We start from the raw sequence: 27,505 nt of genomic DNA, 5'->3' as shown, positions 1-27,505 counted from the left end.
TGTTTATAAGGAGAAAGATGGCTGAACCGTTTGTAGTATTCCACCCCTCTAGAATGTGGCCTCTTCAACAAATGTTAGTTAATCACTCTTAAGAGTGTAGCCACTTAGGATAGCTGATTACTTCGAGATTGGAATGCAACACATGGATACATGAACCCCAAAGCATATCACCTATGATGAAGATTTTAAATTAAACTACAGCTTTCATAACAGGGAGTTTATCCTAACTAATTCAATAGACCTGCACTATCCAATATAGTGGCCACTGGCCACATGAGGTTATTGGGCTCTTCAAATGTGGCTAATCAAACTGAGATATGCCAGAGGTATAAAATATACACTGGATTTAGAAGACTTAGGGCCCAAAAAAAAGAATCTAAGCTGTCTTGTTAATACTTTTTATACTGATTATGTACTTAAATAACATTTTAGATATTGAGATATTATTAATTACGCCTGTTTACTTTTTTTTAATGTGGCTATTAGAAAATTGAAAATTGGCCAAGCACAGTGGCTCATGCCTGTAATCCCAACACTTTGGGAGGCTGAGGCAGGAAGACATTTGAGGTCAGGAGTTCGAGACCAGCCTGCCCAACATGGTGAAACCCTGTCTCTACTAAAAATACAAAAATTAGCCGGGCTTGGTGACGTACACCTGTAATCCCAGCTACTCGGGAGGCTGAGGCAGGAGAATTGCTTGAACCTGGGAGGTGGAGGTTGCAGTGAGCCAAGATCACACCAATGCACTACAGCCTGGGTGACAGAGCAAGACTCCATCTCAAAAATAAAAAAAAAAAAGAAAATTGAAAATTACATTTGCCCTGTGTATTAATTGGTTTTTACATTGCTATGAAGATACTACCCAAGACTAGGTAATTTATAAACAAAGGTTTAATTGACTCCCAGTTCCGCATGGCTGGGGAGGCTTCAGGAAACTTACAATCATGGCAGAAGGAAAGCAGGCCCCTTCTTCACAAGGCAGCAGGGGAGAGTAGTGCAAAGGAGGAACTTCCAAACACTTGTAAGATCTTAAGATCCTGTGAGAACCAACTCACTATCATGAGAAAAACATGGAAGAAACTGCCCCCATGATCCAATCACCTCCCTCCCTCAACACATGGGGATTACAGGTCGAGAGGAGATTTGGATGGGGACAGAGCCAAACCATATCACCCTGCAACTGTGTTTCACATTGTATTTCTACTGAACTGAAGATGTGTAGACTCTTTCTTCCTCCAGGCCTCCAGATTCAAAAGAATCCGGAAAGCAGTATTGCGCACTTCAGCACATGATTCAGAAGATACCTCAGACATGTCACTATCAAATAATCATTCCTGTCAGTTGTATTTTGATGACACTCACCTTGAACAATCCCTTCTTAACCAAAACTCCCGCCCACTTCGATGCCTTCATTGCCATGAAGGCATGAAACCATATTTTATTTCCAATCACTTCTTCTAGTCCCTACAAGGCTCAAACATTATTGTAATAGCATTTTAATTAGAAACCCCTTGTCCTGAAATTTATAATACAAAAAATTACCTTCAATCTAAATGAATCATATAGGCCGGGCACAGTGGCTCACGCCTGTAATCCCAGCACTTTGGGAGCCCGAGGCAGGCGGATTACCTGAGGTCAGGAGTTTGAGACCAGCCTGGCCAACATGGTGAAACCCTGTCTCTACTACAAACACAAAAATTAGACGGGCGTGGTGGGGCGCACCTGTAATCCCAGCTACTCAGGAGGCTGAGACAGGAGAATCTCTTGAAGCCGGGAGGCGGAGGTTGCAGTGAACTAAAATCACACCACTGTACTCCAGCCTGGGCAAAAGAGCAAGACTCTGTCTCACAAATAAATAAATAAATAATATAAATATTAAGTAAATGAGGCCAGGTGCACGGTGGCTCACACCTGAAATCCCAGCACTTTGGGAGGCTGATGCAGGTGGATCACCTGAGGTCAGGAGTTCGAGACCATCCTGGCCAACATAGTGAAACCCCATCTCTACTAAAAATATAAATGTTAGCCAGGTGCAGTGGTGGGCGCCTGTAATCCCAGCTACTCAGGAGGCTGAGGTGGGAGAATTGTTTGAACCCCAGAGGCATAGGTTGCAGTGAGCCTAGGTCACACCACTGCACTCCAGCCTGGGTGACAGAGCGTGACTCCATCTCAAAAAAAAAAAAAAGTATTAAGTAAATGAAAGAAAAACTCAATAGTTTAATTAAATCTCTCAAATGCCCAGTCTTTAAGAACAAATGTTTTCTTAGTTATTCTGCTGGAAACAAAGGAAACACATTGTAAATGCATTCAATTTTTGCTAAAGATATAAATACAAAATTAAAAAGATTCAGACTGTGGCCCACAATGAAAAACAGAATACCTAAAGACTGAGCACCTATTGAAACATACAATGCTAGAGTGATCAATGACCACACAGCCTGAACAAAATCTCATCTGTCCACTGAACACAGTGTGGAGACGAGAAAGTAAAACCACGATAAGTTAGTTGTTGAGAGTATCTTTTAAATACTTACTTTTTCATTAGGATCATATCCCACTGAACCAAGATTACGGGACACCATTAAGCACTGTCTTGAATAGTACGGAACATGCTACAAAAAAAGGAAAGCAAGATAAATTGCAAATACTTGATGGGCTTTAGAACATTTTTCCAGGATATTTCTTCCAGTTAGGTTCTAGCGAACGTGTTTGATCAATAAATGTAGTTCTAGGCAATATACCATAATTATAATTACAAAAGGGAAATCATATCTACAGACACAGCCCCTTGGCATGTAAGAGAAACCAAAAGCATCAAAACAATCTCCAGAAAAGCAAAACAAGAACTGTCGAGGGGCCAAACAAATCTGAAGAAAGCCTTTCTGATCATTCAAAAGGATAGAGCAGGGTCAGAAATGTCACAGACCACACAGAACTTTTAAAAACACAAAACGAGAGTCTTGGTCTCAAGGAGCTTCAAATTTAACAGTGGCCAGAACATAATAAAATATTCTTTTTATATTTGCTGATGTCTTCAGCATGATTTCTTATTTCACATTTTCTGGTACAAAAGTGGTTTGGCTGATAAACATGAAAAAGCAATACCAGTAATCAAGGATATTTCTCATTCATTGAACTGTTTGTGGAGAAAGCGTATCTTAATGCTTAAAAACATTAAGAAAAGTGACTAAGCCAGGCTCGGTGGTACAGCCTGGAATCCCAGCTACTCAGGAGGCAGAGGTGGGAGTATTACTTGAGCCCAAGAGTTTGAGGTGGCAGTGAGCCAAGATCATACCACTGTACTCCAGCCTGGGCAACCGAGCAAGACCCCACTGAAAAGAAAGAAAAGAAAGGAGAAAAAGAAAAGAGATAGAGAGATACAGAGAGACAGACAGAGACAGAGAGAGAACTTCCCAGTAGTCACTGTTAAAGCTAGATGGAAAAAAATGGAGGAAAAAAATCAGCAAAAGGCAACCAACAGGTACCACCTCTTAGAACTTTCTAAGATGATAACGACTCAAATAAGAAACAAAATGTTTTTATAGCAACATTTTTAAATGAACTGAAAAATTTGTACAACTATTTTTTAAAGAGTCGGGCACCATGGCTCACGCCTGTAATCCTAGCACTTTGGGAGGTCGAGGCAGGTGGATCACCTGAGGTCAGGAGTTTGCGACCAGACTGGCCAAAATGGCGAAACCCCGTCTCTACTAAAAACACACACAAAAAAATTAGCGGGGCACGGTGGCACACACCTGTAGTCCCAGCTACTCAGGAGGCTGAGGTAGAATTGCTTGAACCCAGGAGGCAGAGGTTGCTGTGAGCCTAGATCGTGCCATTGCACTCCAGCCTGGGCAACAAGAGCGAAACTCCTCAGAAAAAATTAATTAATTATTTAATTAATTTAAAAAATGTAATCTCTGTATAAAAGTGGAGGTAAAAGATACAAAAAGATATAGTTTATAAAATAAAACCTTTACCAAGTAAAAGACCAAGAACAAGAAGGAACTGTGAACAGGAAATTATTACTGTGTCCCTATTAAAGATCAAGACTATCTCTCATATATTCCTTCAAGCATAACTGTGAGTTAAAAGAGTATTATCCCCAATTTTATGACAAAGTTGAGTCCCAAGGACTTTAACTTTTCAAAGGTCACAGGCTGAGGCTGTAATGGTTATAAGATTTAACCACAGATTGGTCAAGAGCTTTCTGAAATTTTTTATTTCTAGATAAGAAAAACAGTGGCAATTCCCACATAAACACTAATATATACTCAAAGATATGATGTTGTTCCACAGAGCTTGCACACATGTGAACTTGTAATAATGTGGCCTAAAGCTGTAAAAAGCATAGATGCCTCCCGGTTACCCAGTAACCAGAAGTAGAACTCGGGCCGGGCACAGTGGCTCATGCCTGTAATCCCAACACTTTGGGAGGCCGAGGCGGGCAGATCACTTGAGGTTGGGAGTTCGAGACCAGCCTGACCAACATCAAGAAACCCTATCTCTACTAAAAATACAAAATTAGCTGGGCGTGGTGGTGCATGCCCGTAATCCCAGCTACTCGGATGGCTGAGGCAGGAGAATCGCTTGAACCCGGGAGGCGGAAGTTGCAGTGAGCCGAGGTTGCAGTGAGCCAAGTCTGTACCGTTGCACTCCAGCCTGGGCAAAAAGAGCGAAACACTGTCTCAACAAAAAAAAAAAGAAGTAGAATTCGTACAAGCAAACACAACTATAACAGAACAACTACCAATGTGAACCATTCCCACGACAAGTCTGAACTGGTTTGGAGTCAGCCCCATAAAGGCTCTGTTCCTGTTTCCTCCTGGGAGACATTCATGGAAGGTCAAAAATGAAGAATCAGGTCAACACTCAGACCATTTGTGTAAAGCCACAACATAAAGTTTATTTTCTAAATGAAGGAAAACGTTTGTAAAAGTCTGCTAATTTGGACCTCTACACAGAATTTTAACGTTTGTTGTTTTTGTTAAGCATGTAACAAACTGGCTACACGCCCAGTCCAAAATTCTTTGTAAGGTATTTCCTAGCAACAAAGGTTCTGAGAAAGAACTTTAATCAATTCTGTTTATAAAGGCTAGCCAATCACAGCCAAAATGAGAAAGGTCAGGGTGTGCAAAATGACTCCCCAATAACATATTGCCATTGGCTCTCTCCCACAGGAATAATGATTTCCTGTATTTTCCACACATAGAAAAGAAATGCCTGCAAATGGCTTGGCACATAGGAAGTGGCATTGACCCTCAGAGTCACAAGACTTGGGTCAACTCTCAGCTGTGAGTCATTGAGCTAATCATTTCTCTGGGCCCCCATTTCCATCTACAAAATGTAGGTGATGACACCTCCCTGATTTCCTAGGGAGTTGTTAAAAGGATCAAATGAGTTTTATAAACAGTAAAGTGCCAAAAAATGAAAGGTTTTACATGAAAACTAAATCCAAATATGTAACTGTCACCTTCTTTCTTAAAATTATACCAGAACCACTTGGGAATTACCATTAGAGAATAATATAGTCAATAAGAGTTCTGGTCTAGACTCAGATCCTGACCTGGATTCAAATCTTGGCTCTGACATTCCCTAGATATATAGAAAGTTTCTTCATTTGTACACTGGGGATAATAATAGTACTTATCTAGGTCATAATGCTGCTATGAGGATTAAATGAGAATGTCTAACATGGCTAGCACAGTCTTGCATATATTATCATCAGCACACAATAACTTAGACAAAAAGCGGGGGAAATGATAGGCTTTTAGACAAACTGGATGCATGCCTTCCAGCCACTGCAAACAGGGAAACAAATCCTGTTTGCAGTGGCTGGAAAAAAATCCTTTCTTAAGATTAGATAGCACCAGCCGGGCACAGTGGCTCACGCCTGTAATCCTAGCACTTTGAGAGGCCGAGGCAGGTGGATCACCAGGTCAGGAGATTGAGAACATCCTGGCTAACACAGTGAAACCCTGTCTCTACTAAAAATACAAAAAATTAGCCGGGTGTGGTGGCAGGCGCCTGCAGTCCCAGCTACTCGGGAGACTGAGGCGGGAGAATGGCATGAATCTGGGAGGCAGAGGTTGTAGTGAGCCGAGATCACGCCACTGCACTCCAGTCTGGGTGACAGAGCAAGACTCCATCTCAAAAAAAAAAAAAAAAAAGATTAGATAGCACCTACTTTCATAAGCAAGATGTGGCCTCACGTGGCAGTTAAAACTGGTAAATCCACTAGCAAATATCTTAAAGAACAATCTGAACACTATTTCTGCCAAAACCAAAACTACTGTTGTTAACATACCCACAGTAGCATTCAGGTGAATAATACTAAATAACTCATTATGAGATAAATTCATTATCAGAATGCATTCTGCTTCAAAGAAGAAACTATCCTCAAAACTGGGTTAATGGAGCTATAAAATGATCTCACCAAGGTCAAAGTAAACATTAGTTTACTTCATCTTGCTTCATCTCTAAAATTCCAGGTGAAGGTCTTATCCATGTATTATGACATGGTATTTCATCGTGCATTGTAACAGAGCCCATGCCCTTCTCTGAAGACACTTTATTAGGTCTGGCTTTTTCCTGGAAGCACAGCTTTTCTTTCAAATAGACTATTTAGTCTTCAGGATCTTAGAGACCATTCCAATCTTCAGTGTCTGCCAAAAGCCAAGCTGAACACCTAATATTTGAGAGAGATGTTCAAGACTCAAGATTCTCTGGGCTCTGCCTCTGTACTAAGCTCAAGCACCAGGAAACTATACATGTCAACTCTAGAGCTCCATCATCCCACCCTTGACTCTTCAGCCAGGCCATTCTTCCCCATCCCGCTGTAGCAGATGTTGTCAGTGGCCACTGAGATCCTCTCTAACTGCTGTGTTGACAACTAACGGCTCACACCTGCACCCTCATCTCGACCATGTTCCTCAACTATATAGTTCTCCATCAAGCCTGAGAGCTCCCCCCACCCTGCCTGGCCAAGGGCTGACTAACACTGCATTCAAAAGGCCAGTCCCAGCACCTCAAGGTGGGACTTGACTAGTAGCACAATCTGTGCCCTAGAGCTGTTCCATCCAATATGGCAGCCACGAGCCACATTCAGATGTGCTCTAAGAGTAAACTACACACTGGATTTTGAAAACTTAGTACCCAGAAAATGTAAAACACCTCATTAGTGAATTTTTACATTTACATATTCAAATAATACTTTGAATATTTGAATATATTAAGTAAAATATATTAATTTCACCTTATTTTACTTTTTTTGTTTTTTTAAGAGATGGGGGTCTTACTATGTTTGCCCAGGCTGGACTGCAGTGACTACTCACAGGCACAATTATAGCCCATGGCAGCCTCTAACTCCTAGGCTTAAATGATCTTCCCGCCTCAGCCTCCTAAGTAGCTGAGACTACACATCCCTGCCACCACACCTAGCTTCGTTGTACTTTTTTTTTTGAGACAGGATCTCACTATGTTGCCCAGACTGAAGTGTAGTGATAGGATCATAGCTCACTGCAGCCTTGAACTCCTGCATTCAAGCAATCCTCCCACCTCAGCCTCCTGAATAGCTGGGACTATGGATGCATGTCACCATGCCCCACTAATTTTTTTATTTTTTGTAGAGACTGGGCGGCGGGGGGGTTCTCACTATTTTCCCCAGGCTGGTCTTGAACTGCTGGCCTCAAGCGATCCTCCCACCTTGGCCTCTTCGCTTTACTTTGTTAACATAAGTATTCGAAGATTTTTGTTTGTTTATTTTTTGAGACAGAGTCTCACTCTGTCGCCAGGCTGGAGTGCAGTGGTGCCATCTTGGCTCACTGCAACCTCTGCCTCCCAGGTTCAAGCAATTCTCCTGTCTCAGCCTCCCGAGTAGCTGGGATTACAGGCATGTGCCACCATGCCCGGCTAATTTTGTATTTTTAGTAGAGATGGGGTTTCTTCATGTTGGTCAGGCTGGTCTCAAACTCCCGACCTCAGGTGATCCACCTGCCTCGGCCTCCCAAAGTGCTGGGATTACAGGTGTGAGCCACTGCGCCCAGACCATTCTTTTATTTTTTAATTGAGATGTAATTCACATACCATAAAATTCACCCTTTTAAAAAAGTATACAACTCCGTGGTTTTTAGTATATCCACAAGGCATGGAACCATAATGGCTACTGATTCCAGAACATTTTTTATCACCCCAAAAAGACAACCCTTAACTATGCGCAGTCACTCCCATCCCCTCTCCTCCGGGCCCTGGGCAACCACTAATCTACTTTCTGTCTTCATGGATCAGTCTATTCTGCAGACTGCATATAAACACAAAATCACACAATAGTGACCTTGTGTATCTACCCTTCAAAAGTCACTCTTAATTCCTTCCTTTCCCTGTTTGGACATACCTTACAGATACTGTAGGTTCAGGTCCAATTCATTATTGTTCAAAGCAGTTATTGCTCAAAAATGCTAACAATCATCTGATCCTTCACCATGTTAGCCAGAACGGTCTCAATCTCTTGACCTTGTGATCCGCTCGCCTCGGCCTCCCAAAGTACTGGGATTACAGGTGTGAACCACTGCGCCCGGCCTCACTTCTTTATTAAACCCCATGAACCAACCTCTGCTTCCAAGTTTTCTTCTGCAGCATCCTCACCTCTCTCAGCCTTCGCAGAACTGAAGCGAGGACCTTGTGCTGGATTAGGCTACGGCTTAAGGAAATGTTGTGACTGGTTTGATCTTCTATCCAAACCACTAAAGCTTTCACCATATCAGCAATAAAGCTGTTTCACTTTTTTTAATCAGTTGTGTGCTCACTGGAGTAGCACTTTTAATTTCCTTCCAGAACTTTTCCTTTGCATTTACAATTTGGCACAAGAGGCCCAGCTTTCAGTCTGTCTTGGCTTTTGACAGGCCTTCCTCACTAAGCTTAATGATTTCTAGTTTTTGATTCAAAGTGAGAAATGTGTGACTCTTCCTTTCACTAGAACGCTTAGAAGATTATTAATTGGCCTAATTTCAATATTGTTGTATCTCAGAGAATAGGGAAGCCTGAGGAGAGGGAGAGACATAGGGGAATAACTGCTTGGAGAAGTCAAAACACACACATTTATCAATTATGTTTCTCCAACTTATATGGGCGTGGTTCACGGCACCCCAAAATATTTACAATAAGAATATCGAAGATCACTGATCACAGATCACCATAACAGACATAGTAATAATGAAAAAATTATCAAAATGTTTCACAGAGACACAAAGTAAGTATGTACTATTGGAAAGATGACACCAATACAGTTGCTCAAAGCAGGGTTGCCACAAACCCTCAATCTGTAAAAACAACAAAAAAAAAAGCAGTATCTGCAGGGCCAATAAAGCCAAGATATGAGGTACGTCTGTATCTGCCTTCAAACCCCACAGCAAGATACTGGCTCTAGCTCCAAAATACATTCCAAGTCTGACCAGTTCTCACCAACTCCAGTGCCCTAGCGCATGTTACCATCATCTCTAGCTTGGTCTTCTACAACAGCTTCCTGATGGGTCTCTCTGTTTCCACTCTTCCCACCCCAGTCCCCAATCCTACTCCCACCCCTACTAAGACATTCGCTACATACTAGTCACAAACGTCTTTTCCAAACATAAATTCAATGTGCTTAAATGCCTCCAACTGGACTCTCATTACTAAATTCCAAATACAAGCCCCTGATGACTCTGTCCCGCCTACCCACTCCTCCTCCCTCATCTCCTAAGATCACCCCCTCATTCAGTTCACTCCAACCACAGCAGCCACATTCATCCCTTAATTATGCCAAATGCAATCTCCCCTCAGAGCTTTTGCCCTGGCACTCCTTGGTCTGCAATGCTAGGCCCCCATATAGTCACATGGCTGGCTGGCTCAGTTTCCTGTCCAAACGCCACATGCTCAGAAATGTACCCCATGGTCTCATTAGATAACATCCCCAACTCAGCACCACTACCACTCTCTATCCCATTAACCTATCTTTTTCCTTCGAGAGCACTTCTCACTCTCTGAACTTTTCTATTTATACGAGCACAGTCTCCTTACTCAAATGTAACCACAATGGGAGCAGAAACAGTCATGATTATATTCCCAGCTCTAAGTAGTGTCTGACACATACTACGTGTAGGTGAATTGAACGATAGCCCCTAAAATGATGTGTCCACGCCCTGGAACCTGTGATAAAGGGTCTTTGCCAATACAACAAAGTGAAGGATCTCGAGATGAAATCATCCTAGATCTTGTCATGGCCCTAAATCCAATGAAAAGTGTCTTTATAAAAGAATGAGAGGGAAAGACGCACAAGAAGGAGGAGGAGAAGGCAGCCATGTGAAGACAGAGGCAGAGACTGGAGTGATGCAGCCACAAGCCACGGAATGAATGCAGCCACCAGAAGCTCAAAGAGGCAAGAAAGGATTCTCCCCTAGAGCCTTCAGGCGAAGCATGGCCCTGCTCATGCCTTGATTTCAGACTTCGGGCCTTTAGTACTGCGGGAGAATGAATTTGTTGTTTTAAGCCACCAGGTCCATGGTCATTTGCACAGCAGCTCTAGGAAACCAAAGGTTTCTTGAATAAATAATACCAAAGAGAGGGCAGGCACAGTGGCTCACATCTGTAATCCCAGCACTTTGGGAGGCTGAGGCAGGCGGATCAATTGAGGTCAAGAGTTCGAGACCAGCCAGGCCGACATGGTGAAACCCCGTCTCTACTAAAAATATAAAAATTAGCTGGGCATGGTGGCACATGCCTGTAATCCCAGCTACTCAGGAGGCTGAGGCAGGAGAATCACTTGAACCCCGGAGGCGGAGGTTGCCATGAGCGGAGATCACACCACTGAACTCCAGCCTGGACAACATGAGACTCTATCTCAAAAACAAACAAAGAATACCAAAGAGAGTATGCCACATGGATGCTGTATTAGGTTTTGTGAATGAAATCACAAAACTGTATCTTCCAACATTCTTTAAATTCACTTTTATTTTGATCTTATTAGGTTGATCCCATCAGTTTGTGGGGTTTTTTTCTAACGAAAATGTCAATAGGCATTTAAAATAAAGAAGCTAATTTTTGAAAGTTATGCAATATGCTTATCTTTCAAAAAATATAATTTTGCTTCAACTATTTAAGAGTGTTGTCAAAAGCAGTATTTTTTGTATATAACACTTTACCATACTACTAAAATTATTCTCATTAAAGATCAAAGATCTTTTCAAATTCTTTCACCAATCTTTTTTTTTTTTTTTTTGAGACAGATTTTCGCTCTTGTTGCCCAGGCTGGAGTGCAGTGGTGCAATCTTGGCTCACTGCAACCTCCACCTCCTGGGTTCAAGTGACTCTCCTGCCTCAGCCTCCCAAGTAGCTGAGATTACAGGCATGCGCCACCATGCCCGGCTAATTTTGTATTTTTAGTAGAGACGGGATTTCTCCCTGTTGGTCAGGCTGGTCTTGAACTCCCGACCTCAGGTGATCTGCCTGCCTCGGCCTCCCAAAGTGCTGGGATTACAGGCATGAGCCATCATGCCCAGACTTTTTTTTGAGACAGGGTCTTGCTGTGTCACCCAGGCTGTAGTACATTGGTGTGATCACAGCTCACTGCAGCCTTGACCTCCTGGGCTCATGTAATCCTCCCTCCTCAGCCTCCCAAGTACCTAGAACCACAGGCATGTGCCACCACACCCAGCTAATTTTTATTTTATTTTATTTTATTTTGTAGAGATAGCCAGGGGTGGGGGTGGTATCACTATGTTGCCTAGGCTGGTCTCAAACTCCTGAGCTCAAGAAATCCTCCCACTTTGGCCTCCCAAAGGGTTGGGATTGCAGGCGTGAGCTACCACACCTGGCCTCATCAATCTTTTATTCCTTAGCCTCTCTGCACCTGGGACATAGTTAGGGAATATGTTTTAATTTCTTTTTCTCTCCTCTGTACGTGCCATAGTACCTGGAACTCAGAAAATGCTCCACAAACACTTTCTGAGTAAAGAGCTAGATCTCTAGACGAATGAATGAATGCTAACTACTTCTTGAAATTTCTTTCCTAGGTTTAGTAACACTACACTACATTGGCTCCTCTCAAACCATACCTCTAACTCCTCTTGTCTCTTCTTCCTTCTTCCAAATCCTAATTTAGGGTTATAAGACGAAGCATTTATTCAATTAAATATTAACTGACTCACTATATCCTTCAGGGCTCACAGATTCTAACTCTAGCCTCGTATCCCTGGCCCAAAAGCCAGCCACTGATACCCTCTGTCTTCCCAGCACCTCAGCATGGCTCCTGTGGGCATCTAACTCCAGATACCTACAATGAAACACTGTTTCCAGCCCTACCGAAAAAATGTTTCTTCCCAAATTCCTTTTTCATCCTTGTTCTCCCACCTACATTTTTTAAAGTTTGGAATCATTTAAACAAATCCTTTTCCCTCACTCTTCATCAAAAATGTCACATCTTTTCCTCTTACTTAGAAAAGGACTAGAGCAGTTTCTACCTCTGTTCTGAACCTCTCAGGAACAGAATAAAATCCAAGTGTAGATGTATAAATATATAAATGTCTATAAACATTTTTTTACACCAGAAACTAGTTTCTGTAATAATCTCAGAAATTTCTTTTCCCAAATGATTTGTCAGAAATTTATCAGCATGTTGGAAAGATTAACCTCCAGGCAATTCTAAAGCATTCATATAAGCCTAAACATTCTTTTCCATATTTACTGATTACAAAAGAAAATAATGGATTTCAAGTAACACAGGGCTTAAACATTCAAATTTCATGAATGCATCACACAATGAGACCATGATTCAAATGAGACAATTTGTAATTAGAAAAGCAAGCTGAGGTGGGTGGATTGCTTGAGTTCAGGAGTTTGAGACCAGCCTGGGCAACATAGCAAAACCCCATCTCTACAAAAAATAAAAATTAAAATTAAAAAATAGCCAGGTGTGGTCATACGTGCCTGTGGTCCCACCTACTTGGGAGGCTGAGATGGGAGGATGGCTTGAGCCCAGGAGGCAGAGGCTGCAGTAGGCCAAGATCATGCCACTGCACTCCAGCCTGGTCAACAGAGCCAGACCCCATCTTAAAAAAAAAAAAAAGGAAGAAAGCAAAGAAAGCCTTCAGAATCATATTATCTAAGGTTCAAATTCTACTTCAGCCAATTGTGCTTTTAAGCAACTACTTAACTGCCCTGAGCTTTGTTTCCTCTACTGTAAAATTGGGATTTTTTACCTAGTTGTTATAAGGATAAAAGATATATGAAAAATCACACCGTCGGGCTCGGTGGCTCATGCCTGTAATTCCAAGCACTTTGGGAGGCCAAGGCAGTGTGGATCAAGAGGTCAGAAGATCGAGGTGGCCAACATGGTGAAACCCCATCTCTACTAAAATACAAAAAAAAATTAGCCAGTGGTGGTGGCGTGGGCCTGTAGTCCCAGCCACTTGGGAGGCTGAGGCAAGGGAATCACTTGAACCCAGGAGGTGGAGGTTACAGTGAGCTGAGATCGCGCCACTGCACTCCAGCCTGGCAACAGAGCGAGACCCCATCTCAAAAAAAAAGAAAAGCAAAGAAAAATCATGCAAGGCATATAAGAGTTCAATAATAACCATAGCAATTACCATAAAACCAACATCCTAGAGCCACTGAAAACATTTACGCAGAAGAAAAAACTAGCCATTAAAACAGAATGTGCTTAAAAAGCTGATACACAAAACAAATAAGACTAAAAGGTGAACTCTACATATACCCTAAAAATAAATAAACTCTGTTGACTGGCTAAAAGAATGGTCAGAATTCTCTAGACTAGACCCTAGAGTTAGCTGGCTGCTTTTCAACCAACCAAAAGGTTTGCAGAGGTGGAGGGAGGGATGGGAGGGGTTAAAATCTTCAAAAGATTCAGCTTCAAACAGACTCAGTAGAGCATATTTCAAGTTCATAGAAGAGAAGCGCAGAGAGAAGCTAAGCAGCAGCTCAAGTTCCCCTAGAGTGATAGTGAACTTCAGAGATGCTTCCCACCCCAAGGAGGAATTCTTTACCGGCACAAACATAATGCTACTCTATTGTTACACATTCAGCACCTATTGTGTCAAACATTGTACTAAGAACACAGAAATAGACAAGATGCAGTCTCTGCCAACACATTAAAAGGAAAAAACCAGGTAAGAATCATCAAAGCTTATGTATTACACAGTAAGTGTATAACAAGTGTACAACAGTAAGTACAGTAACAGCCTTCCTCTCAGCCTCTCCAATCTAAAATGTCAGTGTCATCCCTCCCACCTCCAACATCAATGTCTTCCCACTGCTCTAAGACAAACACCAAACCTCATAATGTGATCTATAAGAGCCAGCATGGTCTGACTCCTGCCAGCTTCCCCAACACCATCTACTCTCTGCATCAGAGCCTCTGTAGGCTTTTTTCAGTTCTTCTAACCTGTCATTCCCTCTGGCCACAGGACCTTTGCATACACTGCTCTCTCACCTGTAACATTCATCTCCTCTGTTTGTTAGAGAAGTTCACTTCATCCTTCAAAACTTGTCTCAATTTTCAGTTCCAAAGGAAAACACTCCCTTACCGTAGGTGGTATAGTATGATTAAGAGCACAGGTTCTGGAGTTCTAAATCCTGTTTGCCACTTATTGGCACTATAGCTTTGAGCAAGTCACATTAACACTTAGTGCCTCACTTTCATCTTCTGTAAATGGGGGACAAACGACTGTTGTGAGATTGAATAAATTAGTTCAAGCAAAACAACAGAACAGTATCTAGGACACAGAATTCAACATCTTGGCTTGGTCAAATCCCTCTATTTTATTTTCTTATAGCACCCGGGCATCTCCCCTAATACCATTTTACACTTGTTACAGTCTCCCTACTAGAGTAAAATTTCTAAGAAAGCAGAAACCATATTCATTCCCCAGAAGTGGAAGACAGGAGATATTCAGTAAATATTTGTTGAAAAAAATAGCTACAAGGACGAAGCTGACGCCCAAGGAAGAGACCTGTCCAATATACAAAGCCTCAAGCGCCTGACCCCAAAGCCCACACTTTCCACCATACTAAGTTGCCTCCTATGTAAATACATAAGTCTTACAGCTGCAATTGAAGTGGCCAACACAGATGAACAGAATGATAAAGATTAAAGAACACTAAACTGTATGGGGACACAGAAAACAGTGAAAGTCCGCACGCTGAATTGGACACAAAACAAACATAGGTGCCACTCACTTCCATGTCGATAAGCTCCAGCTCTCATACTGCCCACCTGGGGCTCGGTTCCCTCCTCTTTAAAGAGTAGGATGGGGCAGGTCGTCTCTAAAGTGTCTTCAACGTCTAAAATTCAATGACTATAAATCAAGTTATGTGGCAATGTTTTAATAATTATTTTTTAAAAGGAAGTTTAACAAGCACACTGAACCAGCTGACATGGTTTTCAGAGGACCTTCATTTTAAAGAATGTGTTCAAGTGCCTCAACAAACCTTATAAAGTAGGTTAGGTGGTCTGTGCCCCAGAATTAACGACAGACTCGACACTGACTGGAGACAGAGCTCAGAAGCACACACAAGCACTCCAACCTGTTTGTCAATCTGCCATCATGACAGCCTAGGTATACAGAACAGTCATGAAATGTGTTTAGAACAGTGCCAAAATCAGGCTCACCACTACACCGAAAAGGAAAGTAAGTTCACGGGATGCATTGAGTACACAGTAGACTGGGGTGTCATACAATTAAAACAGGCTTTCAAACGAAACGTAAAATCTATTGGCAGTCCTGACATGGTATAATACTTTAAAAGATAAGACAAACTCACAACCCTAACACTAAAGCAACAGTTCACGGTGTCCCTTCAAAAATGCTGGAAAGAGGCAACAGAACATGGAAACTATAAGGACACCTAAAAAGACACCCTGGAAAGCTTAAGACAAAGCCAATGCCGCGGGGCCCTGGAAGCAGACCTCGGGCAATATGCCTGCCCAAAGCCATCAGCCGCCTCGAAGGGCGTGAGGGCACCCAACTGCCTCTGCCCTAGGCCTCTCTGCTCCGCAGGATCCCCGCGAGGAACAGCTGCAACGCGGGATGCCTCCTGAGCCCGCTGCCACGCGAACTCCAGGAGGGAGGAGAGCAAGCGGTGTAGCTGAGGCGTAACCGGGGCGCGGGGGCAGCCGGACCCAGCCAGCGCTCTCCCGGCGCCAACCGCCCAGAGGCGGCACGGCTGGAAGCCCAGTGAAGCCCGGACCCGCGACGCCCCGTTGCTCCTCACCTTCAGGGTCCGCAGCGCCGCGCTCAGCATCAGCTGCTGCGGAGGCCACCGCCCACGCCGTCCGGCAGCGACCAGCGGTGCTGTCCCGACCCAGAACCCCGCCATTGTTGTCTCCGCAGACCGCCCCTCTGCTGACCTCTCACACAGACGGAGGGGGTGGAGAAGGGGAGCACAGGAGCTCCGGCAAATCACGAGCCAGAAACCCGATGCCCCGCCCCCTAACTTGCGGAAAGGGGAGGGTGAGTGGTCGGCCAGATCCGCCGGATCCGGGATCCGGGAGTCGCGCTAGGACCTGGAGGGCTAGTCGGCGGGCTGCGCGTCCGGCCGCTAGCGGAGCTGCAGGCCACCGGCCAGAGCCGACCCCAGGAGTGAGAGAGACAGGGGCGCGCGTGAGTTCCGGCGGCCTGCACCGGGGAAACCCCGTACCTTCCCAGCATCGGCTCAGCAACCCACGTGCATCCAGGCCGGTTAATGTCATTGAGTCACCTCCGCGCCTTGGCCACCCTGGAGTCCCGAGAATCCGAAGTTCCAGACAAATGCCCAAACTACATTCCTGCATGTTCGAAAGCGTAAATTGCAAAGCACAAATCCAGGTAAGGTTTTTAACGACTGTAATAACACATAAAAAGTTCTAGGTCTGGAAATCAGAGATCCGAGCTCAAGTCCTACCTCTGCCACTTAATATGTGTGTGTGAAAGAAATTAGCCACAACTAGAGTCAGTCTTTGTTGCTTGCAAGCAGAAACCCTTGTTAGTACAACTACTGGCCAGGCGCAGTGGCTCACGCCTGTAATCCCGGCACTCTGGGAGGCCGAGGCGGGAGGATAACCTGAGGTCAGGAGTTGGAGACCAGCCTGGACAACATGCCGAAACCCCGTCTCTACTAAAAATACAAAAATTAGCTGGGCGTGGTGGCGCACTCCTGTAATCCCAGTTACTCGGGAGGAGGCTGAGGCAGGAGAATTGCTGGAACCCTGGAGGTGGAGGTTGCAGTGAGCCGGATCATGCCACTACACTCCAGCCTGGGTGACAGAGCAAACTCCGTTTCGAAAAATAAAATAAAAATTAGTACAACTATTAAGGGCCGGGCCGTGTGCTAACGCCTCAGATTCCCTCTTACTTGAGAGTTTACAAGAACCTTAATGGAGTATATATTATTTCCATTTGGAGAAACTGAAGCTGTAGCAGGGTAAAGTCACTCAGCGAGTAAAAGGTCAAACTAGGGTTTGAACCCAAATCTGGCTGCCTTGAGGGACTGGGCTCATGTTTTGCTATATTATGGAAATTTTAAAATATATACAAAAGAGATAAAATTGTACTATGATCACCCAGATACCCATTACACCGCGTCAACGAATCAACATTTTGTCAATCTTGTTTCATCTATTCCCCTTTTTATTTTGTGCAGGAATATTTTAAAGCAAATCTAAGACATCAGACCACCTCACCTATAAACACATCAGTATTAGGGGTTCTCCTCTTAACTACTTTGCATCTCCTGCAGAGTCACCTTGAGAGAGTTACAAAGCTAGGAATGGCCTAGAGTACACTACAGCATGGTAAATGCCCAAAGAGAGAGAAATAAAATGGGGATATCAGAAAGGTGACATTTAATGGAATTTTAGCATGTAAGTAGGGACTTTTGTGACAAAATGAAAAGGATTATCAATTTTACAGGACTTCTCACTTATGTACCTCAGTCTTCATTCATTTTCTACCTGGGAAACTTGCTTTTCTTTTTTCTTTTGTTTTTTGTCTTTTCCCCATGTTTTACCCTTTGGATTAGTTTTCCTTAGGCCCTATTTGTTTTTCTTATAGGAGTTCTTTTTATGAAAGGCACTTGTAGTAGAAACTGCTTCTCATGTTATCCATTCTCCATGCATTACTTTAGTAAGAGTGCCCCTGAGATCTAGCTGGGTACATGGCCACCCAGCGAAAGGCTGCAATAGCTAGCCTCCCTTACAACGAGGTGTAGCGCCATGACTAAGGTCTGGAATGTAAGGACTGTGCCCTCCATGCCCTCTTCTTTCTTACCTAAATAAAGATCTACATTTCCCAACTCCCACTGCAGCAAGGGTGGTTACCAAGATTTGGTTACTAAGTTTTGGCCAATGAGACATAAGCACAAGTGACACAGACAACTTTTGGGTTATACCTTTAAAGGGAAAGGCTTGCTTTCCACTTGCCCTTCTCCTCTTTCCAGTTTGCCAGAATGTGGACACTACAGTGGAGGTAAAGTTGTCATCTCAGATGATAAGAAGGAAGTTAGGTGATCGGGGAGACAAAACAATATACCAGGAGCCTTTAGTGCCTGATTCTGTGGAGCTGCCACGTCAACCCTGGAACACTTTGTTCAGATTTTTATGCAAGCAAGAAAAATACTGTATCTTGTTTAAGTTATTGCATTGTGTTTTTTTGTTTTGCCTTTGTTACAGCAGCTACATGTGTGTCCTCACTGATAGAGGACTAATATTTATCTTTGCCTTTTCCATTTAAAGTTGTAGATTGTGGCCGGGAGCAGTGGCTCACGCCTGTAATCCCAACACTTTCGGAGGCCGAGGCGGACGGATCACGAGGCCAGCACTTCGAGACCAGCATGGCCAACGTGGTGAAGCCCCATCTCTACTAAAAATACAAACATTAGCCAGGCATGGTGGCAGGCCCCTGTAATCCCAGCTACTCGGTAGGCTGAGGCAGGAGAATCACTTGAACCCGGGAGGCAGAGGTTTCAGTGAGCTGAGACTGCACCATTGCACTCCAGCCTGGGCGACAGACCAAGACTCCATCTCAAAAAAAAAAAAAAAAAAAAAGTTATAGATTGTAAGGAAAATACCTCCAAGGAAGTTGAGGACACAGCAGAGTTGGACTGTCTCCAAACCTGTTTATTCATCTGAGTGCACTGCTCGGAGCATCCTATTGGGCAGCATATCCTGGCCTCCTTTCCAGTTCCATGTGGTAATATACCTGATTTCTGGCCAATAAAATATGAGAGGACATGAAATTCAACAGCCCCTGGGCTTGGCTCATAAAACCTTCCATGTAATCCTCCACACCTTTTCACCTCTCAGCTGCTGAGACTTTTCTAGGCACTACACAGAAGCAGCCTGGGTCTCCAGTAGCAAAGGAGAGCAGATCCTTCTCACTATCCTGCACCGAACTGTGACATGAGCAAAAAATAAAGTTTTTATTTTCTTACACCATTGAGATTTGGGATTGCTAGAGCAGTTAGTCTTCCCAGCCTAATACAGTATTAGTAGAGGACAATTAGGCCAGACACAGTGGCTTATGCCTGTAATCACAGCACTTTATAAGGCCGAGGTGGGCAGATCACCTGATGTCAGGAGTTTGAGACCAGCCTGGCCGACATGGTGAAACCCCAGCCCTACAAAAAATACAAAAATTAGCCAAACATGGTGGCATGTGCCTGTGATCCCAGCTACTCAGGAAGCTGAGGCAGGAAAATCTTCAAGCCAGGAGGCGGAGGTTGCAGTGAACCAAGATTGTACCAGTGCACTCCAGCCTGGGCGACAGAGTGAGACTCTGTCTCAAAAATAAATAAATAAACAACAAAAAACCTTTTTCAGAATAAAAACATACATTAACAATATCAAGAATGGCCGGGCACGGTGGCTCACACCTCTAACCCCAGCACTTTGAGAGGCCCAGGTGAGCAGATCACCTTAGGGCAGGAGTTTGAGACCAGCCTGGCCAACATGGGGAAACCCTGTCTCTACTAAAAATACAAAAATTAGTCCGGGCGCAGTGGCTCACGCCTGTAATCCCAGCACTTTGGGAGGCCGAGATGGGCGGATCACGAGGTCAGGAGATCGAGGCCATCCTGGCTAACACGGTGAAACCCCATCTCTACTAAAAATACAAAAAAATTAGCCAGGCATGATGGCGGGCACCTGTAGTCCCAGCTACTCGGGAGGCTGAGGCAGGAGAATGGCATGAACCCGGGAGGCGGAGCTTGCAGTGAGCGGAGATCGCGCTGCTGCACCCCAGCCTGGGCAACTGAGGGAGACTCTGTCTCAAAAAAAAAAAAAAAAAAAGGTAAAGTAGAGGTTCTTCTTCAAAGACTTTCCTCCCCATCTAATTAGGAATAAATAGTAACTTCTCCTAGAAGAAAAATTTATTCAAAGACCTGTGCTAACATTCTTAAATATCTGCTAGCTTTAATAAATCAATGTACTTTATGTTCCTAGCTCCCACAATTTAGCATAAATATTTGCCCTGGCATGCTTATACTAGTCCAAGCAAGCATTAGGTCATAGCCTGTTCCTCTTCCTTATTTGAAGATGTTTCAGCGGTGGGCTGAAGGGCTCCTCAAGTGCCGCCAAAGTGGGAGCCCAGGCAGAGGAGGTGCGGAGAGCGAGCGAGGGCTGTGAGGACTGCCAGCACACTGTCACCTCTCAATCCCCCCTCTAAACAGGACACCCCAACTGCTGTTGGGAATTCGGCCAATGACCGCTCTAGCTACTTCCTGCTGTATAGGGGCGATGAAGGGGCCCTGCAGTTGTAGTGTCCTCCAGAGGGGAGGTCTCTAGGCCAGGGAAACTGCCAGCGGGTCAGTCCAGGGGTCCTCGGTAGAAGTTGTTAGTTGAACTCATTTGGGAGTCCATTTGTAAGACCATCTGTAGCTTGATGGCCTCGATTCTAGAAGAAACAAATTTGACAAGAAGGTTAAAAATACAGGGCCCAAAGGCGAGTAACAGCAAGATGGCTGCCACAGGACCTAGAAAGGGGAGAAGCCATGTTGCCCAACTCCAGAGGTTGGTATAAGAATTTGAAAGGCATCTGATTTCAGAAGCCTTTTCCTGTAAATACTAGGCGGCACCTCATACTATGCCCGACTGGTTAGTGTAAAAACAACACTCTTCCCCTAAGAAGGTGCAGAGTCCTCCTTTTTCAGCAGTGAGGAGGACTAGGCCTTGGCGGTTTTGGAGAGTCACTGCTGCCAAAGAGTCTATTTGGGATTATAAAATAAGAATAGATTTTGTTATTTCTTGCAGAATGTCTGAGAAATCCTTTGAGAGTGTGTGGTAGTAGGATAATGAAGTAGATAAACCGGCTATTCTGGTTCCTGTAGCAGTAGCCATTCCTAACCCTATAAGTAGGGGTATTAGTTGTATGGCTCTGCGCTGACTGACTTGAGCTTTGAGGGGTACTGATAAGGTCTAATTTCCTGGGGCAATGTTAATGTTGGGACTTAGAAAGACTAAGGTGCATGTGCCTGTCCAGTTAGTGGGGAGGCAGATATAGGTCGATGTTCCACATAAGAAGAATATGCCTTGTCTGGGTAGAAAGAATTTTACCCTGGCTTTTAAAGGAATGGGATACACTGTTTTTTCTTTACTACTTCCATCTCTCTTTCTCTTTGACTTCTTTGTCTCTTCCTCTCTTTCTGACTCTGACTTTCTGTGTCTGTCCCTCTTTCTCTCTGACTCCTTCTCTTTGTCTCTCTGTTTCTGTCTCTCTGTCTCTCTTTCTGACTTTCTTTCTCTCTTTCATTCTTGCTGGTCTTTCCCTACGTCTGCCAGCCGCTTATGCTGCTGTTCTCCCCTCTCCTTCCCATTTTGATGGCTTTGTCAGTGTAAGACTGCCACCTCCTTGGGTTTTTCCGCTGCGTGCAATAACTATAATTTCCTCGTGGTATTTGATGGGGGTTCCTCCAGAGGTTAGGAACTCCCTCTCTTTCCATATTGCAGCATGGGCATGTAGGATTAGATGAGCATACTTGCTATCTGTATACACATTTATTCTTTATCCCTTTCCCAGTTCTAAGGCTCGGGTAAGTGCCACTAGTTCTGCTAACTGGGCGCTGGTCCCTGGGGGAAGAAGCTTGCTTTCAAGTATGGTTACTTCACTAACTATGGCGTAACCTGCCCTTCGTATCCCATTCTCCACAAATGAACTTCCATCGGTGTATAGGTTAAGGTCAGGATTAGTTAAGGGGACTTCTCAGTCCCCTTTTCTGGGAGACTTCTAAGTCTTAGAAGGACTTAGAAGGGGACTTCTAAGTCCACTTTTCTGGGAGAAAAGTGGAAGGGTTGGAGGCCACACACATGCGTATTTGAAGCACCGGTCCCTCAAGGCAGAGCGCCTGGTATCTAAGTAGGCGGATGTCTGATAGCCATAAACTTCCTTTTCACCTAGTATGCCATTTACATCATGAGTAGTCCAGACAATGAGATCCTTTCCTTGTATTATTTTGATAGCCTCTGACACTAAGACGGCCACTGCTGCAACTACCCTTAAACAGTGAGGCCAGCCTTTTGCTACTACATCAATTTCCTTACTTAGGTGTGCCACTGGTTGTGGGGTTGTCCCACGAGTCTGAGTAAGGACTCCAAGAGCTATCCCGGCTCTCTCTGTGACGTATAAAGAGAAGTTTTGTCCTGTGGGAAGGCTTAAACCTGGAGCTTGTACTAGGGCCTGCTTTAAGGTTTTGAAGGCTGTTTCTGCCTCTGATTCCCATTCTACTAGATGAGTATTTGCCCTCTGGGTGTCCTTGATTAGAGTATAGAGGGGCCTGGCTATCTCACTGTATCGGGGATCCATAGTCGGCCAAAGCCAGTAATTCCAAGGAACCCCGGCATGTTTTAATGTCTGAGGGCAAGGATAAGCCAGTATAGGCTGTATTCGTTCCTTGATGAGGGCCCTGGTCCCTTTGGCTAAGATTAGGCCATGATATTTAACCTGCTGTAGGCAAAGCTGGGCCTTTGACCTAGACACCTTGTACCCTTGATTAGCTAGAAAGTTCAAGAGATCTAGAGTAGCCTGCTGGCACGAGGCTTCCGAACTGGTAGCCAAAAGTAAATCATCCACATATTGAAGGACCAGAGTGCCTGGACTTGAGAAGTGGCCTAGATCTTGGGCTGCAACCTGACCAAACAGATGAGGGCTATCCCTAAACCCTTGGGGCAAGACCGCCCACGTAAGTTGGGATGTGTGGTCTGTGGGATCCTCAAAGGCAAAGAGGAACTGGGAATCAGAATGCAGGGGAATACAGAAGAAGGCATCCTTGAGGTCCAGAACCGTGAAGCATTCTGCTTCCTCTGGTATTTGAGAGAGCAGGGTATAGGGGTTGGGTACAACTGGATATAGTGGAATTACTGCCTCATTAATGAGTCTAAGATCTTCCACTAGTCTCCACTGACCATTCGGTTTTTGTACTCCTAGAATTGGGGTGTTGCAGGGACTGCTGCATTTCCTCACTAAGCCTTGAGCTTTCAAGTGTTTAACAATATTCTGTAATCCTTTATGAGCTTCAGGCCTTAAGGGATATTGCCTTTGATAAGGAAAAGTGGTGGGATCTTTTAACCTGATTTGGACTGGGCAGGCATTTTTTGCCCTCCCAAATTGTCCTTCCAATGCCCAGACTTCAGGGTTGATTCCCTCCTCAAGTAGGGGACAACAAATGGGTAACTTGTTCCCCATATTCATGTAGATAATAGCTCCAGCCTTGGCTAATATATCCCTCCCTAATAAGGGTGTGGGACTTTCAGGCATAACAAGAAAGGCATGTGAAAAGAGCAAAGTCTCCCAATTACAACTGAGAAAGTGGGAGAAATACCTGGTTACAGGCTGTCCCAGGATTCCTCGGATGGTAAGGGACCTTGAGGACAGTCGTCCAGGACAGGAGATTAACACTGAGAAGGCCACACCAGTGTCCAGGAGGAAGTCAATTTCCTGGCCCTCAATAGTTAAACATACCCGGGGCTCAGTGAGGGTGATGACATGAGCTGGCACTTGCCCCAGGCACCCTCAGTCCTGTTGTTGGATCATCTGGTTGGGGGCTTCTGACCCAGGGAACCTTCGTCCTCTGGGGCAGTGCACCTTCCAGTGATTGCCTCGGCATAGTGGACATAGACGAGGGGGCAGCTTGTTTCTCATTGAACAATCTTTTTTAAAGTGTCCTAGTAAACCACACTGATAACAAGCCCTACCAGGTGATTGGCCTGCTCCATTTTCTGTCCTCTTTGAACCACCAAGGTTTGTTTGTCTGAGGGCCATGACTAAGGCTGCAGCCTCTCTCTGATCTCGCTTTTCCTTTTGGGCCTGTTCCTCTTGGTCCCTATTATAGAACACTGAGGTTGCCAGGTTTAATAATGCCTCTAGATTTTGTTCAGGGCCCTGGCTTGCTTTTCAAGCTTTCTCCTGATATCTGCGGCTGATTGGGTAATAAACTTATCTTTTAGAATCAATTGACCCTCAAGTGATTTGGGTGACAGGGGAGTATATTTTCTTAAGGCCTTTCGTAGCCACTTGAGGAAGGCAGAAGGATTTTCTTCGTTTCCCTGAGTTATGGTGGACATCATTGAATAATTCATGGGCTTTTTTCTAATTCTCCTTAGTCCTAGAACATAGGTCAACAGATGTTTACAACTCCAGTCCCCATGATCCAACTCAAGGTCCCAGTGGGGATCCATACTGGGGATGGCTTGCTGACTGGTAGGAAATTTGTCCCTTTTTTCAGCTGCCATTCTATCATTTACTTGACTAAGATACCAGGTATCTCCAAACTCTTGGGCTGCAGCTAAATGTAAAGGCCTTTACATTAAAGGCCAGAGTTTGATCTCACAGTAGCATGACATCTCTCCAAGCGAGGTCGAAGGTTTGCCCTAGACCTTGTAGGACATCTGTGTACCTATCAGGATCATCTGAAAACTTCCCCAGGTCTGCCTTGATCTGCTTTAAATCAGAGAGGGAGAAGGGGACATGTACCCGGGTTGGGCCAAATTCCCCTCCCCCTACAGCTTGAAGGGGACATAACCAATAGCCCGGGGGTTTTTGTGGTCCTTTGGAGATTTCTTTGCTTATTTCCTTCTGGGCAGGGGAGATTAGAGGAGGATTAGCATTAATAGGAAGGGGAGCTACAGGGAAGCTAGGATATGGGGGTAAGCTGAGAGGTCCTCCTGTGGGATGTAAATTGCAAGCTTTGCATAGTTGTGTATTCTCCCTCAATGAAAAGAAAGCTTGGACATAAGGTATTCGACTCCATTTGCCTTCCCTCTTACAGAAAAGGTCAAGCTACAGGATAGTATTGTAATTTGTACTTCCCTCAGGTGGCCATTTTTCCCCATCAGAGAGAGAATGTTGGGGCCAAGCCATAGTGCAGAAAAAAATGAGCCGCCTCTTTTTCAGGGTTTGTGGGTCAAATTGGTCCCAATGGCTTAGGATGCGTTTCAAGGGTGAGCCTGTTGATGCCTGAGTGTTTCCCATCTGAAAGACAAAACCGCCCGCAGTTTTGGTTTGTTTTGTTTCTCCCCCTGCCCAAGAACCCACGACAGTCCCTGGACCCTGCTGATCGGAATAGTTGCGCTCACTGAAGCAGCAGCAGAAACACTAGTTTTCCTCCCAGACCACATGGAGGACCGAGGAAGGTCGGATTTAATGGTCCTTACCGACGCATTCTCGAAAACCTGCACCCTTGCCTGTCCTCCTAGACCACAAGGAGGACCGACCGAGAAAAATCGGATTTAGTGGCCCTTACCGATGCATTCTCAAAATCCTGTTAGAGTCCTAAGCATTCTCCTGTTAGTATTGGGACTTTACCCCATCCTATAAAGATATTATGCCCCAAAAATGAAGTGGAGGGCCATACCCTGAGGGAGGGCAGGGATCTCCAGGGTTGGAAGAGTGACACCTTTTGTCCTCACTTATATGAATATGAAGGATACAATTTCTGAGGCTCCCCATATCCTAGCTTCAGGAATAGCTTTGTTAGGCCTATTAGTCTGAGGAGGGATCCTAAAATTCCAGGTAGTCCCCACTATGACGGGGCTTTGGGCAAAAATTTTGTCTTTCTGATTGGTGAGCCCGGGTACCTAAAGAAGGTAACAGAGTCCTGGAGTTTATACTAGAAATCATTCTTATGGGAGAAACTAGAAAAGCACCAGAGACAGGTAGCAATTTTTAGAAGCGGGACAAGCCTTGGAGAAGAGAGGCGAGAGGAAGTTTGTCTGGCAGGCATTAGGACCCAGGGGGCAAGGGTCAGGATAGATGGGCGAGTCTCACTTGGGCGACATGCCTTTGAGAGTTCCGCTCATGGCCGCAGGGTCAACCAACTTGTTGTCGGGACCTCGGAGCTGCATGGCTTTCCTCTCTATCGACCCTCAGCTCAGCCCAGAAGTACAGGAAAAGCAGAAGCTGATTCTAGGCAAACCAACGGTCCCAACTCTGAAGAGTCGGGATTTGTTAGAGAGCCCTTTCCCAGAAAGCCTGACACCCGTGTCTTTATTCCGGCGGCCGTGCTAGTCCCTTTTAACTGGCCAACAGGTGGCTGGTATTTAGCCTCTGAATTATAAGGAAAGATAGGACAGAATAACAAGCAAAAGGAGTCCGATGGTCTCACCGCTCTGCAATAGGCGAAGGTCTCACCGTTCGGCAATAGACAATAGTCTCACCACTCGGCAATTGTCTCGCCGCTTGGTGATAGGCGAAGGTCCCTTCATGGTCACCAAAATGTGTCCAGAATTGGTGGGTTCTTGGTCTCACTGACTTCAAGAATGAAGCCGCGGACACTCGCAGTGAGTGTTACAGTTCTTAAAGGCAGCGTGTCCAGAGTTTGTTCCTTTTGATGTTCAGATGTGTTCGGAGTTTCTTCCTTCTGGTGGGTTCGTGGTCTCGCTGGCTCAGGAGTAAAGCTGCAGACCTTCGCGGTGAGTGTTACAGCTCTTAAGTTAGCGCATCTGGAGTTGTTCATTCCTCCCAGTGGGCTCGTGGGCTCGCTGGCTTCAGGAGTGAAGCTGCAGACCTTCACGGTGAGTGTTACAGCTCATAAAGGCAGTGTGGACCCAAAGAGTGAGCAGTAGCAAGATTTATTGCAAAGAACGAAAGAACAAAGCTTCCACAGTGTGGAAGGGGACCCGAGCAGTTTGCCACTGCTGGCTCAGGCAGCCTGCTTTTATTCTCTTATCTGGCCCTACCCACATCCTGCTGATTGGTAGAGCCGAGTGGTCTATTTTGACAGGGCGCTGATTGGTGCGTTTACAATCTGTGAGCTAGACACAAAGGTTCTCCACATCCCCACCAGATTAGCTAGATGCAGAGTGTCAACACAAAGGTTCTCCAAGTCCCCACCAGAGTAGCTAGATACAGAGTGTCGATTGGTGCATTCACAAACCCTGAGCTAGACACAGGGTGCTGATTGGTGTGTTTACAAACCTTGAGCTAGATACAGAGTGCCGATTGGTGTATTTACAATCCCTGAGCTAGACATAAAGGTTCTCCACGTCCCCACC

The 27,505-nt window shown here is 44.8% G+C and overlaps 2 protein-coding genes across 8 annotated transcripts in view; one reads left to right on the top strand and one right to left on the bottom strand.

Moving 5' to 3' along the window:
* PCCA (propionyl-CoA carboxylase subunit alpha) overlaps window positions 1-27,011 on the bottom strand; it is a 456,523-nt gene extending 429,512 nt beyond the window's left edge. Inside the window, exons 1-2 of one of the 7 annotated variants that reach the window (XR_010130619.1) lie at window positions 16,261-16,387; window positions 2,535-2,612 (exon numbers count right to left, since the gene is read on the bottom strand). Coding sequence is in view for 5 of the 7 variants with exons in the window: in XM_004054694.5 (XP_004054742.4) it covers window positions 2,535-2,612; window positions 16,261-16,365 (183 nt within the window). In the remaining 2 variants the exon portion in view is untranslated. Of the gene's footprint in view, window positions 1-2,534; window positions 2,613-16,260; window positions 16,460-26,616 lie in introns of those variants that run through there. The other 6 variants (XM_019039752.4, XM_004054694.5, XM_004054696.5 and 3 more) reach the window with 6 other exon arrangements.
* Window positions 16,467-19,454, top strand: LOC134757019 (uncharacterized). Its single transcript, XM_063697481.1, has 2 exons — window positions 16,467-16,853; window positions 18,758-19,454. Exons 1-2 carry the CDS (start codon window positions 16,467-16,469, stop codon window positions 18,761-18,763), a joined length of 393 nt encoding a protein of 130 aa, XP_063553551.1. The 3' UTR covers window positions 18,764-19,454.
* Window positions 27,012-27,505: the final 494 nt, after the last annotated feature.

The sequence above is a fragment of the Gorilla gorilla genome, chromosome 14, assembly GCF_029281585.2.
Source record: "Gorilla gorilla gorilla isolate KB3781 chromosome 14, NHGRI_mGorGor1-v2.1_pri, whole genome shotgun sequence".
NCBI lineage: Eukaryota > Metazoa > Chordata > Mammalia > Primates > Hominidae > Gorilla > Gorilla gorilla.
The sequence above is the reverse complement of the archived record's forward strand: the minus strand, read 5'-3'. Positions and strand labels throughout refer to the sequence as shown.

Excerpts from the sequence above, each read along its gene's own strand:
- LOC134757019 (XM_063697481.1), top strand. The coding sequence starts at position 16,467 with ATGCCCCGCCCCCTAACTTGCGGAAAGGGGAGGGTGAGTGGTCGGCCA.